This window comes from Chelonia mydas, chromosome 9 (genome assembly GCF_015237465.2).
Source record: "Chelonia mydas isolate rCheMyd1 chromosome 9, rCheMyd1.pri.v2, whole genome shotgun sequence".
NCBI classification, from domain to species: Eukaryota; Metazoa; Chordata; order Testudines; family Cheloniidae; genus Chelonia; species Chelonia mydas.
Window position 1 is genome coordinate 101057381 of NC_057855.1, and position 16750 is coordinate 101074130.

At 56.1% G+C, this 16750-nt stretch overlaps 1 protein-coding gene across 6 annotated transcripts in view; it reads left to right on the forward strand.

The window, feature by feature from the left end:
- The window catches only part of NLGN3 (neuroligin 3), a 104200-nt gene that overhangs the window by 73701 nt on the left and 13749 nt on the right, over positions 1–16750 (forward strand). For 5 of the 6 annotated variants that reach the window (XM_037909200.2, XM_037909199.2, XM_037909198.2 and 2 more), the window contains 2 exons: positions 5661–5810; positions 8306–8491. The exons of the other annotated variant lie outside the window; for it this stretch is intronic. In XM_037909200.2, coding sequence (XP_037765128.1) covers positions 5661–5810; positions 8306–8491 — 336 coding nt within the window. The remainder of the gene's footprint in view (positions 1–5660; positions 5811–8305; positions 8492–16750) is intronic. 6 annotated transcript variants of the gene reach the window in all.

The following is a 16750-nucleotide window of genomic DNA, read 5'->3' on the forward strand; positions in this document are numbered from 1 at the left end:
AACGAGGGTGGAGCAAGTGGGAGTAAACAATAGGCCCCAAAATTTGCAGATCAGCAAGGACCTTGCTGTGCCCAGAGGCCAACGCCTTGCCCTACACAGTTGCAGCAGCATAACTGAAGATGGGCTTTTAAGCTGACTGAGTCACACTGGTCCAACACCCTGTCTGGATGCTCTCAATTCAGTTTAAACCTGGCTTGTATCCATTTAACTTCACTCGATTCCCTATTGATACAAGCCAGGTTTAAACTGAATTCCCAGCATCCAGGTATGGTCTTGTATCACTTTAACTGAAGGTGTGATTTTAATCTGGAGCAACTTGGAATGTAGATCAGGCCTAAGGAAGCTGCAAAGCTGGCAGGTACTCAGTATAAAAGGCAACTGGCCTATCATGTTGGCAGGAGGGGAGAGTTTGTGGGGAAGTTTGCAGAGGACACAGCTGTAAACTGATGTCAGTGGAAACTGGTGAATTGTGAGAGTCCTATGGCATTCTGGGTACCCTTCTGGCAGATGGAATTTAACCTGGCAAAACCAGCCTGTCTTTCCATCTGCAGCCTTTTGCCCCTGTGATCCCCGCCCCATCCCAGAACCCCTTGTACTGTGACCTAAATTGGTGTTTGTCTTCAGTGCACATCACTGTGATAAATTCACCTCATTGGCAACATCCTTGGTGGACGCAATGTTGGGGATTGCACATTCCCTGGCACTGCATGGCCCTCAGCCTCCTCACTGCAGCTGTGGCATTTGGGAACGGGGGGTGTCTATGTATGTACACACGGGTGCTTAGATTGGGGGGGAGGTAAATGTGGGGGGGGCCAGAAAGCAGCTTCCCCCTTGTGTCACAGCGTCTCCCATGCTGCACTGGCTTAGCTACACTAAGGCACCAGGGGATAAGTGGCTTGGTGATGGCAGTCCCATGTGCAGGACTGAAAAACCGCTGTGCTGAGAATGCTGCTGCCAGAGGCATTAGCTCCACTGGGGCTGAGATGCGAAAGGTCTGAAGAGGGACCCAGTCTGAGGGATTTAAATGAGAAAGGGTCCAGAACATGTAGCCTTTCCACCTTGTGCGGCCCACTCACAGGACAATGTCCAGATGCTCTGTGTAGCAACTCCTCCCTGTAGTTGCCTCAAAGAATTCTCCACCCCAGGTGCAGTCACGGGGCTTGCTGCCACCTGGTGACACAGCAGGAGAGGGTTCTGCCTTCAGCACCAACCGGTTGCTGCTCTGACAGTGACCAGGGACTGTAAGCTGCTTGTAAAAGCCAAGTGAGAATCCCCTTGGTGCCCCCGCTGCATTTGGCGAGCTTCAGCCTAAGGAGTGGGCTGCGCTGGGAGGTGTAGCCTATGCTGCTGTGGTCATAGTTACTTGTGCCACAAGTGACAGGCAGCAACTGAGCAAGCTGCAGTAACTTAGAGCAGCCCCAGGGTTGCTCTAAGTTACACACCAGGGGCTGTTCTGACCCTGCAGTATTCCAGAATTGGAGAGGGTGTAGAAAAGAGGCACAAAAATTATTTGAGGGCTGCAGAAAATGCCTGACAGTGAGAGAACTTAAGAGCTCCATCTTTTTAGCCCATCAAAAGGAGGACTGAGAGGTGATTTGATTACAGCATATAAATTTCTTCCCAGGGAGAAATAGTGGGTTCTAAAGGGTTTGTGAAATTGAATTCTGCCAAGCCTAATTAAAGTTTTTGATCATTTCTAATGGAGAATAGCAATGTTTATTTCTAAGCATTTGTTAGATTTGTATTGATTTTAAAATTTTCAGAGTGCACAAAATTCTGGGTTTTAAGTATTTTTAAAGATTTTTATCATTTTAAATGTTCAGAGTCATAGAAAATTATGGGGGTGTTAGACAATAATTAAATGATAGTAAACATTGAGATTTCAAAAGTTAAAGCTTTATAATTGTTAAAACACATTTTGTCAACATCACATGTCAGTTATGCTAAGTAAATACTTTTCAATCAAATTAATAATTTCTGAAGCAGCATTTTTCTTACTTTGCCTATCAGTAAATGTTGTTAATTATCAATGGAAATATCTTTTCACTAGTTTGTGTGTGCATGGTGAAATCGACACTTATCAACATTTACTGACAAAGAATCTAATCCTTCCCAATGCCTGGAAGCTGAAGCTAGATAAATTCAAATTAGAAATTAGGCAGAGATTTGCAGGGCTGGATTAAGGTAGGGTTTTAGGGGCTGCAGCCCAGGGCCCGGGTTCAAGGGGGGCCCTTGCAAAAATAAATCACTGGCAGCGATCTCCAACTCTGGGCCGCTAAAAGTCCCGCAGCGCAGCGAGATGCTCAGGCAGGCTACCTGCGTGCTGTGGCCCCATGCCGCTCCCAGAAGCGGCTGGCTGCTTGCATGTTTCTGTGGCCCCTGGCAAGGGGGGAGGTGGCTCTGCACACTGCCCCCGCCCCCAGCACTGTCCTCACAGCTCCCATTGGCTGGGGGCGGTGCTTGCAGGCGCGGGCAGCACACAGAGACATGCTGTCCCCCTCCGCCCGGGGGCTGCAGAGACGTGCTAGGAGCCAGCCGCTACCAGGAGCAGCATGGAGCTAGGGCAGGCAGCCTGCCTGAGCCCTGCTGCACTGCCAGCCAGGAGCCGCCTGTGGTAAGCACCTCTCAGCCGGAGCCTGCATCTCGCACCCTCTCCTGCATCCCAGTCCTCTGCCCCAGCCCCCTCCTGCACCAAACTCCCTCCCAGGAAGCAGACTTGTGTACAGGGGCCCCATAAAATCTAATAGCCCCAGACCCACAGGAGAGTTAATCTGGCCCTGGAGATTTGTAACAGCGAGGGTAATTAACCACTGAAACAAACTCCCAGGGGGAATGGGGATTCTCCATCTCTTGATGTCTTCAGATCCAGACAGGGTGCTTTTCTGGAAGTCATGCTTGTCAAGCTGTCTGAAGTGCCTCATGGCCAAAAGTGCCTACCTCAGGGCAGACTGTCAAAAACAGGACAGACGCCCCAAACTGGCAGTATGTTCTATAATTAGATTTCACCAAGCCAGTAACAAATGTGAACCCCTGGATCACTATAACAGTCTTACCATGGAGTCACAGACAATCCCCTTAGGCTACGTCTATACTACGGACCTTACAGCTGCACCGCTGTAAGGTCTCCTGTGTAGCCCCTCTATACCACTGGGAGAGTGCTTGTCCCTCGGCATAATTAAACCACCCCCAATGAACCTGACAGGCTGTGGACACACTGCTTTGGTGGTAGTTCTGGGCTTTCCCCTCAGAGTTCTGACACCAGCTGCAGCCACCAAAAGGCCATTCCAACAACTGGAGCTCGGGCTGGGAGCCTCAGTGGCCATGTCCTGTATGCTGCTGTCTCCCCAGCCTTTGGCCAGGGCTTGAGAGGTTTGTGTGTCTAACAAAAGCAAATCACAGCATCAGAGGAGGGCTGTTTTGTCTAGTGGTTAAGGAGCCACCTTGGGACTCAGGAGTCCTGGGTTCAAGGCTGGTTGTGCCGCAGGCTCTCTGCATGACCCTGGGCCGCTCCTGGCCCCAGCCTCCAGATGTACAATGGGGTGGATGTCCTCACCCTGCCTAGCACGGTGTGTGGGGATGGGTTCAGCGAGGACGGTAAATTCCTTGGCAAGAGATTAAGCTAGATACCAAATGCATTCCCAAGTCAAGGCTGAAAGCCTGAGAACTTCCCTCTGGGGGAAGCCCTGCCCAGCCTCTGCCTGCTCAAAGGGGATTCAGCGTCAGCCAACCAGGGAGTTTGAGGCATTTGGGAGTCGCTGGGCCTGCAGAGAGGGGACACTTATGGCCACGTGTAGAGGGCTAATAGGTGGGCTCTGCTTGTAGCCTCAGGAGATGCTCTTCTCACAGGCACACTGACCTGTAGGCCCCTTCTAGGGAGAAGGGCCATGACTTCCCCAGGTTCCCTGGGAAGATGGGGGTGAGGAAGGACCAGATGAGGGAATTTGGTTACAGCCTCTGAGTGGGCTGGCCTTGCCTGCGCAGTGCCAGATGTCCCTGCGTCTGTCAGGAGTGCTGGGAAGGACTCGCTTGTTGGTGTGTGGGGCAGCAGCCAGCTTGGTTCCACAGAGAACTCAGAGCTGAGGTTAGCAGACCCGTCTGAGCCCCATCAGCCGTCTGGCCTGGGGTGATGCTGCCCTGTTTGTGTGCTGCCAGCCTGGGGTATGAAACGTCATCTCTCTCACCAGGGCAGCCATCCAAAAGAGAGACCAAGGCCCCAGGCCCAATGCATGCATGGTAGCCCAGTGGGGTCCATGACCAACCAGTGCCGCTGCCCGTGTCTCGCTACCCTGTGGGCCCCTGTCCTGCTGAGGTTTGTCTTGCTCAGAATTGAGCCTGCCTGGCCTGGGATCACTGTGTGTCTGCAGGGGCTCTCGGCTGCGGGCACTCAGCAGGGAGAGCGAGGGGAGCTAGGCGAATGAGCAGTTATAGAGAAGTGGGTCCCAGCCTCAGGGGATGCTGTGGTCAGAGGGCTAGGCCAGGCGGCAGAGGCGCACCTGTAACCCTCTGCTCAGCCAGCGCAAAAGTATTGCCCGTGGCCGGCACTGGCCCCTTCAGGCATTGCCTCGGGAGACAGGAAACAGGGCAGGAGTCAGCAAAGGGCTGACCTGCCTGTGCTGGACCCCAGCGCCTGCTGAGGGGAGCGAGAGAGATGCTGAGGCCGAGCATGTGTGGTCTGTAGCCGGAGATGGAGGGGCTCCAGTGCCCGCTCCTCTGGCAGGCATGCCAGGGGGAGGGCTGGGGGTGCAGCAGGACCTTCCGTTGAGATGTTCACAGACAGAAGAGAGGGCACCTGTTGCCTCCCATCCCCCATATCCGCATATCATGTAGCACTCCTCCCCCCATGATACCTCACTGTCCAGCACCCCCTCCATTGGCATTCCATTCCACAGGACCTAGTCCAGTCCCCACTCTCCTGTATTCCCCTCATTCCCTGCTCCTCCATCTCCCCCATTCCCTGTGCCCCTCTGGTCAGTCTATCTGCCCCTCATTACCATGGTCTGTCTGGGCACTGGGAGTAGAGCTAGGGGGACGTGGCAAGAGACAGAGGGGTTCCTGCCTTTCATGGCAAGGTCAGAACTGCGAGCTGTGATCTCTCTCCACCTGCCCCAGGTCCTGTACATCCCCCCTCCTTCCCAAAGCAATGTCAGCTTCCAGGACTCAGCTAGCCACCAGCCTGCTGCAGCTGGGGTGTTTGCAGGATCCTGCAGCCCCTGTGCACGCAAGACGCTCCCTGCCAGGCTGCTGGAGAAGGAGCCCCAGGATGGGCCCAGTGCTGAGTGACGTACAGCAATATCCCATCTCCAGGGAAATGCACCACCTGGGCTGGCAGGCCAGGAATCCCATTCAGTGGGCCTGTGGCCTGCAGAGCCCTGACCCACCTGGGGCAGCTGGCCCCGTGGGCCTGGTGAGAGAAGTGGTGCCAGGATCTGGCACCGCGGGGGTTGGGCCTGTAAGGTCTCTGGGAATCCCAGAGGGCAGGTGACTGCATGACCTGTGGTGGGCTGGGCTCCGTTTGTTCTGGGTGAGATGCCCAGGCCCTAGCTGGCGTGGGCACGACTGCAGCGCTACCCCTCCGCAGGTCCTGGCAGCTGGTGTTGTTCCCCTCCCCTGCAGTCCGCCCCTCCTGGCAGAGTCCTGTGTTTAACCTCCTCTTCTTTCAGACATTCGCGACAGTGGGGCCAAGCCCGTGATGGTTTATATCCATGGTGGCTCCTACATGGAGGGCACAGGGAACATGATTGATGGCAGCATCCTGGCCAGCTACGGCAACGTCATCGTCATCACCCTCAACTACCGTGTGGGTGTGCTAGGTATGGGCGCAGCAGGGCCAGCTCCCAGGCGGGGGGCAAAATGGGGGCAAGGATGTATGGGGCAGAGCCCTGAGGGACTCATCTCTTGTTAGGTGGGGGGAGCAGGAGTGTGGGAGACAGAGCCCCAAGGGCGGGGAGCAAGGGGGCAGAGGGCAGAGCCCCGAGGGCCGGGGGCAGGATCTGGGGGGCAGGGGCGTTGCGGGAGGGCAGAGCTCCAGGGGGACTCTGCTCAGGCTGGCCTAGGAAGGGAAGTGGCCTGCTCAGAGAGGAGCTGACGGGCTGAAAGGAGGTCCTGCTGCGCCCTGTGGGGTCAGGAGCTCCATGAGGAGGCCAGTTTGGTATCCCTGCTGGAGGCTGTGCTCTGCCCTTCCCCTGCAGTTCCTCTAGCTGCAGATTCTGTTCTGCTCACAGAGGTGAGGGTAGAACCTCAGCCCAGGCCTCTCTAGACCTGCCCTCATGTCTCCCCGTGGCTCAGGGAAGGGGCCCAAGGAGGGGGTCAGGTTATGGCCAGAAGGGTTGGGGCAGGAGGATGAGGATGTCATCGAGACTGTTCAGTCCTGCTAGCATCACCTCAGAAAGGTGGGAGTGGTCTTGGGGCCTCTAGCTGGCCCTTCGTGCTTCCTGCTGCCATTCCTGACCTCTCTGCCAGCTCTGTACATGCCTGCGGCTGGGCCCTAGGGGAGTGCTGAGGCTCCCTGGGCTGAGGAGTTTAGTTTCATTTACACAGCCTGGCTCAGCTGAAAGCAAATATTGATCTGCGGTTAAATAATTAATACATGTGTTTATCCAGCTCCTCCTCCCTGGAGGCTGGGAGCAGCAGCTGCCTGGCCAGCACTAATGAGCCGCCCCTTGGGACATGTCCCATCCATTCTGCCTCTGGAAACAGATCGATGGGAACTTTCTCGAAGGGCAGATGGCTTACCCTTCCGGTGCACCACAGAAGAGCCCAGACCCAGGCTATGTCAGTGCTTGCAGGGCACAGCTCTGCTCCTGGCAATGGCCAGTGGGCCTGCCAGCGCTGGAGCCATGCAGAGCTGGCCGCTGCAGATGGACAAGGCCATGTCTAGCCCCTCTCCCCCAGGGCAGCCTGTGGGCTTGGTCCCTGCAGTGTGTGTATTCTTCCACCTTTCCCTTGGCAGATTGTCCTGTGGAGGGAGGATTGGCTCTGGCAGGCCAGTTGCAGATGTGGGACCGAGTCACTTAGGCGAAGTGTGCTGACCTGAGACTCCTGGGGCATGATTCCCAGAGCTCACACTGACATCTGCTGGGGCTAGGGACACATGGGCTTCTCAAAATCAGGCACCAGGCACCTCTTCCCAGCTCCGCAACAGCTTCCCCCCTGTCCTGCCCCAGCTCCGAGAGCCTGGGCTGGAGCATTCCTGAGGTGAGCAGAGAAACTGCCTTGCTGGGAATCCTATCCTGTGGCCAGGTTCATCCGGAGCCCCCTTGTTGATGCCTGGAGCCCCAAACCCTCCCTCTGCCCCAGCCCAACTTGTCTGTGAATAGGGGCTTTCTGAGGGCTTTCCACTCCCCTCCCGCAGCCGCCCCCAAAGCAGTGCTGGTCGAGCGCCCTGGGTTCTGGGAGGCATTCGAAGGCTGATGGCAGGATGCTCGGCCCGGGTGCTCTGCAGAATGGAGGAATGTCGGCTCTGCCAGCTGCTGCAGGTCTGGTGAAGGCTGGGGGCTGGACCGGTGAGCCCTGCCATGAGCAGCAGTCATACTGCTCTGTGCTTGGAGCCCTTGAGCACAGGTGCCTCTCTGGGCTGGTGCTGGAGTCAGGGACTATGGGGCCTGGTTGTTTCTTTAGCTAATGCCCCAAGCCAATGGTTTGGCCTGAAGAAATCACCGAGTGCAGAAGCTGACGGCTCCCCTGGGCTGTAGGGAGCCTGCAGATGGCTGAGCCCCACCACTCTGGGGAAGTGAGCCGCCGCCCCCTGCTGGAGCAGTGAAAGCCACAGGGACCCGGACTCGTGTATGGGAGAGTGTCTGCAGGCAGAGAGAGATGATGCCCTGTTGGGTGATGGGGAGGTGGCTGGGGGACTCCTGGGTTTGTCAGCCCAGCAGGACAGCTCCTTGCGGCCTGTGCTGGACAGGGCTCAGGGCCTGAGTCACTCTGTTGATGGTGCCCAAGGCTCTCAGTGAGCAGATGGCTCAGCCGAGTGCCCATGCAGGCCCATTCCTCTGCACCCCCATTTCACAGCAGGGATGGAGGCCCCAAGAGATTCAGAGCCCGTTCTTGGGGGTTCTCAGTGGGGAGATGCCAGGGGCTGGCAAGGGGATGGGAGCCCCAGGGGCTCACAGTGGGGGTCCCTGGCCTCAGCCCTGAGGCTCACAGTCAAAGGAGATCCCAGAGGCTTGCTGCACGGCCTTGTCCACAGGTGCTCGCAGCCAGAGGTTTGAGAGGGGCTCCCAAGCTGGCTGGGGCTGCAGGGGATTGTGGGAGGTCAGGAGACCGGCTGTTTGCTGTGTCCTAAGTGGGTTCCATTTGGCCGCAGGATTCCTGAGCACCGGGGACCAGGCAGCCAAGGGGAACTATGGGCTGCTGGATCAAATCCAGGCGCTGCGCTGGATCAGTGAAAATATTGCCTTCTTCGGGGGGGACCCCCTGCGAATCACTGTCTTTGGCTCCGGCATCGGCGCCTCCTGCGTCAGTCTGCTCACTCTCTCCCACCACTCAGAAGGTAAGTGTGGGCACTCCCAGCCTGGCTGTAAACCACTCCCCAGCCAGTGCTGCTGCTGAGCCAAGGGGCTGCCGAGCACTCCTTAGCAAAGGGAATGAGAATCTAGTGGTTAGAGCAACAGAGACGCAGGCAAGGCACTAGGGTTCTGTTCCCCGTTCTGTCCCCCTTCTCCAGGCCTGCGTTTCCCCACTGTAAATGAAGAGCGTAACGCTGACCCCACGGGGAAGGGGAAAGCAACTAACAGGCAATCTAACAGGTGCTAGATGGGCCAAGCATGGGCTGTCCCCAGGAGAACAAAGGTAGGGGAGTGTCCGAGAGCATATGTAGGTAGGATGACCAGATATCAAGGGTGAAATATCAGGACAGGAGGTGGGGGATAACTGGCACCTATATAAGACAAAGCCCCAAAAATCGGGACTGTCCCTATAAAATTGGGACATTTGGGCACCCTACGTGTGGGGTTGGCCTGGATCTGTAGGTCTATACCTTTTGGGGTGTGGGATCAGGAACAGAGACACCAATCCAGACTGGTAGGATGTGGACAGACACTTTTGGGACCCCTACAAGGGGCTTCATCCTGGCCCCCTGATGCAAGGCCATGGAAATATAACTGGACACAGAATTAGCCTTGAAAATATCACTACAGCTCCCCGGACCCGTGATGCCTAGGCTGAAGGGCGCCTTCAGCCGCTCAGCCCCAGGAATCCCTGGCCCAGGCAGTGTTAAATGACACTGAACTGTGTAATCTGACCCACCAATCCAGCCCCTCCCTGCGATAGGCTCTGGTGACTAATTACCCTACGGTTCCAAAGCAGAGATGAGTCAGAACTGGCTGGGGAGCAGCAGCTGCAGACTGTTCTGTCGCTTCCTCCCATTCCCCAGACAGGAGCTGTGCTACTTGGGTTACACCTGAGAGGACGTGTCAGAACCTGAGGGTAAAATACATTGTCGAGATGTCATTATCCCCAAGCCCTGAAGCACGAGCCCGGGAAATTCACAGTTCAGGGGAAGTTTAACAGCACTCCAGGCATGGTAAGGGCTGGAAATGCAGAGCTAGGGCCCCCAAGTCACCTTAACTCTGCCCTGTCACAGACTCTCCCAACTTCCTGTGTAATTAAAGTCTCTCAAATCTTGTGACCGGCTTCCCAGCCCCACCCTGCAGACACTCCTGATGGGTCCACACTGCATCTGGGAGAGCCAGGTCCACAGACTTCTACCAATGGGGCTCACACTAGGGCTCTACAGAGAGCTGTGTAGATGATGCTTTGATGTTCCAGTATGGGCTGGAAGGAGAGTAAGGGAGCTTGAGAGCTCCAGCCCACAGCGCTATCATGATCCCTGCTGTCACAAGTCTGTGGAGCCAGGCTGGGAAGCTTCCTCCCAGTTGGAAGATTGACATACCCTCGTTAACAAATCGACAAACAACAAATGGCAGGTGATTTGCCTGCTTCATAGATCACAGAACCACTTTAGACTCAGCCCGGCACCTAGAACTGAACCTTAAACTTGCTGCAAAATGGAACAGTTGGGAAAATGTGACCTCATTAAATCCGCATACCAATCCATTAGATGCAAGATAAAAACTAACATGCAAATGCAGGAAGGCTTCCAAGCCAGAATGGGGGTAAAACCTCAGCCCAACCCTCTGCAACATTGACATCAGTGACCTACGCCAACCTGCTGTGACCCTTTTTGGGGGTACCCGAACTGTCTGGGGTGAATTACTCCTACCTGCTTACTCACCGGCCGCCAGCTGCTGCCAACACAGGCATTGTGGTACAGCTCCGTGACTTCTGCTGGCTAGCAATTTACACACTCCGCTTTGTGACACTCAAGGGCCCAGTCCCTTAGCTTCTGAACACCCACAGTGCATGCCGATCCACTGCCTCTCTGGAGACAGTGCAGCCCAGTTCACTGGTTTCACCTCAACTCCACAGTCTCCTCAGCACAAGGCACTTGGACAGGGTTCATAGTCAAACCAAATTGGAGTTTATTGAACAGAGCTTGAGATAAAGATTCAAGTAAAAGAATGTGGAACCATAAGGTTACAGTTAGGAGAAAAACACTAAATGCAATCCAGAGTCTGCGCTTAATAGCAAGCTCCTTTCCTGCCTAATAAGAGATTTCTCACCCACTGCTTAGTTCTTGCAGCGCTTCTCCAGCTCAGAGAGCCCACTGGCAGAGTCACTCCTTTGTAATGGTGCACCATTTGGGCCATTTCTTCTCTCAGACGGTCTCAAGCTACTCTTCCTTATCTCAGGGAGAATCGTTTGTCTTTGTAAATCTGCAGCCTGCATCCAGTCCAGCCAGTAAATGCAGGCTGTCTCCACGGATGCTGAGTGGGTCAGCTCTCCGCCTTCCCCTCCTCAGGTGAGAGCTTTCAGTCCCAGCATCCTGCAAACACAATCTTCTACACATTGCACAGCGCTGAAATTGTTCCTGTACAAACAGCTTGCAATAACCATGCCACTCAGCGAGTTCTTAGCTTTGGGCAGAGAGCATGCGGCCCCCTCAGGAAGCTGTTCCGAAGTTGGTAGAATACAGGGGTGTCATCTACCTATCTGGGCATGGCTGGCTGTATTACACCAGGGACCCCCACTAATCAGTTGCCTGCTGATGATCGGTCATACTGTCACCCACACAAGGGTGTCTACAAAGGACCGTATACTACCTAGAAGCCCCTGCAGCACACAGGCTCTGCAGGGCCTCTGGAAACAACAGAAATTAGGTGATTTCCAGAAGAGCCCCAAACAATCACATTTCATTACAGAAGCATGGAGACTGAATACAGCCTAATCACTCTGGCCCAGGCTGCCTCCTAATGCTGCAGAACATTTCCCATTGCCAGGGAGACATTACAAGGAACAGCTCTAGGGGAGTGTGCATATGCTGAGGGATGTAACAGGTGAAGCATGGGGCTCTATGCAGGTACCTGGGGGCTGGGGCATAGGGTGTGTGTATATGGGGTGGGGGGGCAGGCAGGAGAGACAGGAGTGTGTGCATGTACCTGAGAAATGCGGGGGGGAGGCTGAGGCATAGGGGTGGGTGCAGGTACCTGGGGAGGGTTAGAGGTATATATGGGGGTGGGAGGGTGGGGATATGTGAGGTTCGGAAACGGGAGCATGGGGGTACCAGTGTTTGGGCATGGATATGCGGGAGTGGGATATAGGGGTGCGTGCAGGTATCTGTGAAGGGGTAGGCATATGGTGGGGGAGGGGTACAGGATGCACGGGGGTATCTGTGAGCTGGGATAGGGTGGAAGTGGGCTATAGGGGTGCATGCAGGTATTTGTGTGGAAGCTGGGGTGGGTTACAGGGGTACATGCATGTATCCGTGTGGAGAAGGGACATGTTTGAGTGGGGTACAGGGGTGTATGCGGGTATCTGTGGGGGGGGCGGTGATATGGTGGGGTGGGGCACAGGGGTGCGTGACAGGTATCTGTGGGGGGGCGGGGATATGGTGGGATGGGGTACAGGGGTGCATGTGGGTATCTGGGTGAGGGCGGGGATATGGTGGGATCGGGTACAGGGGTGCGTGTATCTGGGTGAGGGCAGGGATATGGTGGGGTGGCTATCTGGGGCAGGGACATGTTCGAGTGGGGTACAGGGTGTGGGCATGTGCCAGTGACTCTCCGAGGTGCGTCGCTGGCTCTCCAGAGGGACTACGGTCCCACTTGTGCGGGTGCGGGAGCCGGTCCCTCCCTCAGTGTTGCCGTGTTCTGACGGGGGGATGAAGCTGCTGTGCTGCCCTCTTGGTTCCCTCTCCCGTGCTGCCAATGAGGTGCTCGTTTGAGACTCGGCGCTGTCTCCAAACTGTGCTCGCTTCCGCGGCAACGTCCTCCTGGCTGTTCTTCCCAGGCCGCCTATCACCCCAGCTTTAGCCTGAGTGAGTCCCAAACGGCAGGGTGCCAGCACCTAGTGCCCTGGAGCTCGTGTAGCTCCTTCTGGGTGGGTGCTGAGATGTGCCTTGCTGGGCTCCATTGAGCCCTGCGGCAGAAGCAAGGGGGTGTGTGATGGGGGTGAAGGTGGATGAGAGGGCAGTGCCAGCCAGCCCTCGGGAGGGGCAGGAGCAGGCCTGCACACATGGTGCAGGTGAAGGGTAGATTCTCAAAGAACTGGGTGCTGAGTTCCAGTTGCGGGTGCTCAGTGCCACCCAGCAGATTTGGCTCCCTAGGCACTGGGGTCCCACCCTGAGGATCTGCTGGTGGAGGAAGCTCAGCAGCTGCCTGCCTCTGATGGACCCTAGACAGATGGGTCCTTTAGAATAATGGACCATGGGATCAGTTTAGCGTAAGGAAAGAAAGGATCAGAGAGATAGGGCACAAAGCCCTAGAGAGTGCAGGCCAGCCATCCCATCTTGCCGCAATATGCCCTCTCCCGCCGTGGGAGCGGTGCCTGCTCTTGCTCTACACAGCCCCGGGGGTCATCAGGAGGGATGATCATGAGCACGCAGTGTGGGGATTCGGAGAGCCAGACTGGCCCCTAGAACCAGCGCTGCCAAGGGTGGCCCTTTAGCACTGGATGTGCCGGAAGTTTGCCAGACCAGCTGCAGCAAAGGCAGGAAAGCCCCTGGCTCACTCAGTCGGTTTCGTGATGCATTAGCAGGGTAGGATTCCTTCAGGCCGAGGAGATTCCACGTGGGTGCAGGGGCCGTAGTGCCCAGCGGGGCTCTCGCTGATGGACATGCATTGCGCAGGCCCCAGGTAATCTCCAGGTCAGAGGCCAGGGAGAGTGTCACTGGCCTCTGCAGCTGGGAGCCAGGCTTGTGTCTCCCGAGAGGTGTTTCCTTTTGTATCCTGGAGCAGGGTGAAAAGGAGGGACCAATCCCTATTCAGCCAAGTGCCCTGCCCGCCCCGCTGCTCTCCAGTAGACCTTTCCAATCCCACCTCTATGCACACCAGATGTGCACATCCTTGCAGCCAGCACTCAAGGGCACGGGGAAGCCACCATGCTCCTCCTGGGGGTTAGCCCTCTGCAGGTCCCCAGGGCTGGGTTTGGCCTAGTGTGACTCTGATGCATACAGTTGTCTTCTGGGCTCTGTCACCTGCTGCCTATGCAGCGGTGCCCCAGGGACTCCTCCCCCGTCCCTGAGAGGCTTGCACCAAGACAGGGCTTGAGCCACTCTCTGAGCGTGTTACCAGACCCTGGGTGCTGAATCTCCTTTGCCTTTCAGGCGTTGGCTGCACACAGAACTTCTTGGGTCTGAGTTTTATTTGTGGTGACAGACCTCTCTGAGGAGGGAGGGTCTGGCTGAGTAAGTGGGTTCCTACCCAGTGGGTGCAGGGGGACAAGAATGGATGTGGAGGGTGTTCAGTTGTGCAGCTCAGATGGGGTGGTGAGAGGCTACTGGCTCAGGCATCTTCCTTCATCATTTGTTGGCAGCTCTGTGAGCTCTTCGTGCACTCAGGGCAGGGGACCCAGCCTCTGCCCAGGGCCTAGTGACCAGGCTTTGAAGCCCCCTGTTGAAAGGCCTCCATTTGGTTGGATATGGCTGTAGCCCTGGTGAAACGAGGCGGCTTCAGGCTCTGGTGGCTGGCTTCCCAAAGGATGCATATGGTGGTGCTGTGGACTCTGCCCCTCCTACCCCCACACCATTCTGCACAAGCTGGAGTGGAAGAGGTTATCTCAGAACATGAAGACCCTTTGCCCATCCAGCCTGCATGCAATGTTGGTACTGTGGCTGAGCTGTGCCCTAGATCCAGCAGCTGCCTGGCTGTGTGTCTCACTCCCCTCCTTAGGTCACCTGGACGCAGGTGTGCCTAGGGCATGGGTGTCATGTTTGCTGGCCTCAGGTCCATTTTTGTTCAGGAAATTTGCAGGTCCACCAAGCAAAGTTCTCTGCAGACTTTCTCGAAGATCTGCTGCTGGAGCGGCCCTGCACTCCTGCTGTGAGCTTGTCCAAAGGGTCCTGGGTTCAAAATGAGGTGAAGGCCAGAGCCTGCATGCTTCCTGCTGCCCTGGCACAGTCCCCACATGGGACATGGCACCTCCCAGGGCACCTCCTGCTATGGGCTGTCATGTCTGGGAGGCGCTCCTCTTTGGGACAGGCCTTGGTTTCCTCTGATAACCTCTCGTCTCAAGAGGTGTGTGCTCTGCACCCCTCACAGTACAGGTGAGCGCTGCCTCCTGGTGTGTGTCCCTAGGGCTGGACCCAGCTTTCTCCCTCTGCTGGGCCAGTTCTTTCCCTGTGCAGCCGTCCCCAGGAACGGACTCCACCTGGGCACGCACCTCTGGAAAGGCGATGGCAGCCAGCTGCCTGGCTCTGTTCAGCCCTGCTCCACAAGGCTGCAGATGGATGTTATTTCTTATGGCACCTGAAGCATTTATGAGTGTCTGCACGAGGAAAGACGGCGGGGTTCGCGCCTTCACTCAGCACAGTGACTCCTAGCATGGGCGAGGCAGCTGCAATGTCCCTGTGTGTGAGCTGGTTGGGGAAAACCCTAGGCTGCCCCTGCTGGAGCTGCTACATGGAAAAGCTATGTCTTCCTCCTCTGGATGCCGGCAGGGTGTGTTTAAGCGGGGGTGGGGTTTGCATCCTGGGTGTACGAAGGCAGCAGGTGTGTTCATGTGTATTCCCAGAAGTGTGTGCGTGCATGCAACTGTCTCTGCATGTGTACAACATGTGTGGAGGTGCAGGTTTGTGGAGAGGAGGGGTTCTCATCTAGGGGTACATGTACCCCTGGGGGTACACAGAACTCTGCCAGGGGTGCATCAGCTCACCTAGGTATTTGCCTACTTGTACAACAGGTGACATAAAAAGCATTAGTGAAGTCAGTACAACCTAAAATTTCATACAGACAATGACTTGTTTGTACTGCTCTATATACTGATACACTGTAAAATAAGTACAAGATTTATATCCCAATTGACGTATTATATAATTATAGGGTAAAAATGAGAAATTCAGCAATTTTCCAATAATACTGTGCTGTGACACTTTTGTATGTTTGTAAGCAAGTAGTTTTCAAGTGAGGTGAAACTTGGGGTACGCAAGAAAAATCCAACTCCTGAAAGGGGCACAGCAGTCTGGGAAGGTTGAGAGCCACTGGTGTAGAGAGTAGGTGTGTGCCTCCCTGCAGGAGTCTGTGTGCATGCTATTGGATATATAGTCAGGTGTCAGTGTGTATATATTGGTGCAAATCTGCTTGTAGGAGCAGGTGTGTGTTCCTAGTGCATGTGCACACACGTGTAGGAGCAGGTGTGTGTAATGTGTGTGCAGGATATGGATTTCTCTGGAGCTGGTGAATGTCAGTGGGAGGGGGAATGGCTTTCTCTGCACCTCAGGAGGGCGAGGAGCCTGTGGGCGTGAGTGTGCGTGTGCGCGCACACAGCAGCGTGCAGGCTGGCTCTCTCCATTGCAGGAATGCTGCAGGGGCAGGCTGGTGACGGGCTGTGAGGGCGGGGTCGCGCTCTTTGCAGAGATCATTTCTGGTGGGGCAGATCCACCGCTGCAGGGCTTCCGTTTTTTTCCCAGCGAAACAGTTACACCTGCTTGGGATGCTGATGATCTGCTCATCTGCCCAGATGGTGCCCAGCCAGCTCCTCCCCGTTCATTCCCCTGGGCTTCCCAGAGCCTGCACATGCCCAATGGGCCAGCACCGGCCGCAGTGCTGGAGGAGGGGAGTTGTTTACCTGGAGAAAGATGGCAGGGGGCTGCCTCGGTCACTGGCTGTGGGGCCCTGGACTGCAGCTGCCAGCTCTCTGCCCCGGACATGGCGTTCTGCCTGCACCTGCTCCTGTCCCTGCCACACGGCAATCCATTGGAGCAGCGGGCCGGCGGCCCCAGGAGGGATGGAAACCTCAGCAGCAGCTGGGGTTACTGAAGGTCGCTTGCTTTGCTTGGTAATCAGACTAAAATCCCAGCGTGGAAGAGGGGAGAGAGCCCCGAAGGGGAAGTAACTGCCTGAGACGCTGCAGAGCAGAGCCCTGCTCCGAGCCCTGCCTTTCCTCTCCCCCTGCAGGAGCCCCACCTGTGCCAGGAATCCTGGGCTTGGCTCTGAGGGGACATTCTACACTGCAGTAAAAGACAGGCGGTCTGGCCACGGCTGGCCTGGGTCAGTTGACCCAGGGTCCTGGGGCTAAACATTGCAGTGTACATGTTTGGGCTCGCCTGCTGCAGCCTGGGTTCTGGGACCCTCCCCCCTCATGGTCATGTAGTCAGGCCATCACCCACACAGGGGACCCAAGGTAGCTACTCTGGGGCCGGGGTATGTGGGTGAAGTGCCCAGCACTATGTAAGAGGATGCCCCGAGGAACCGTG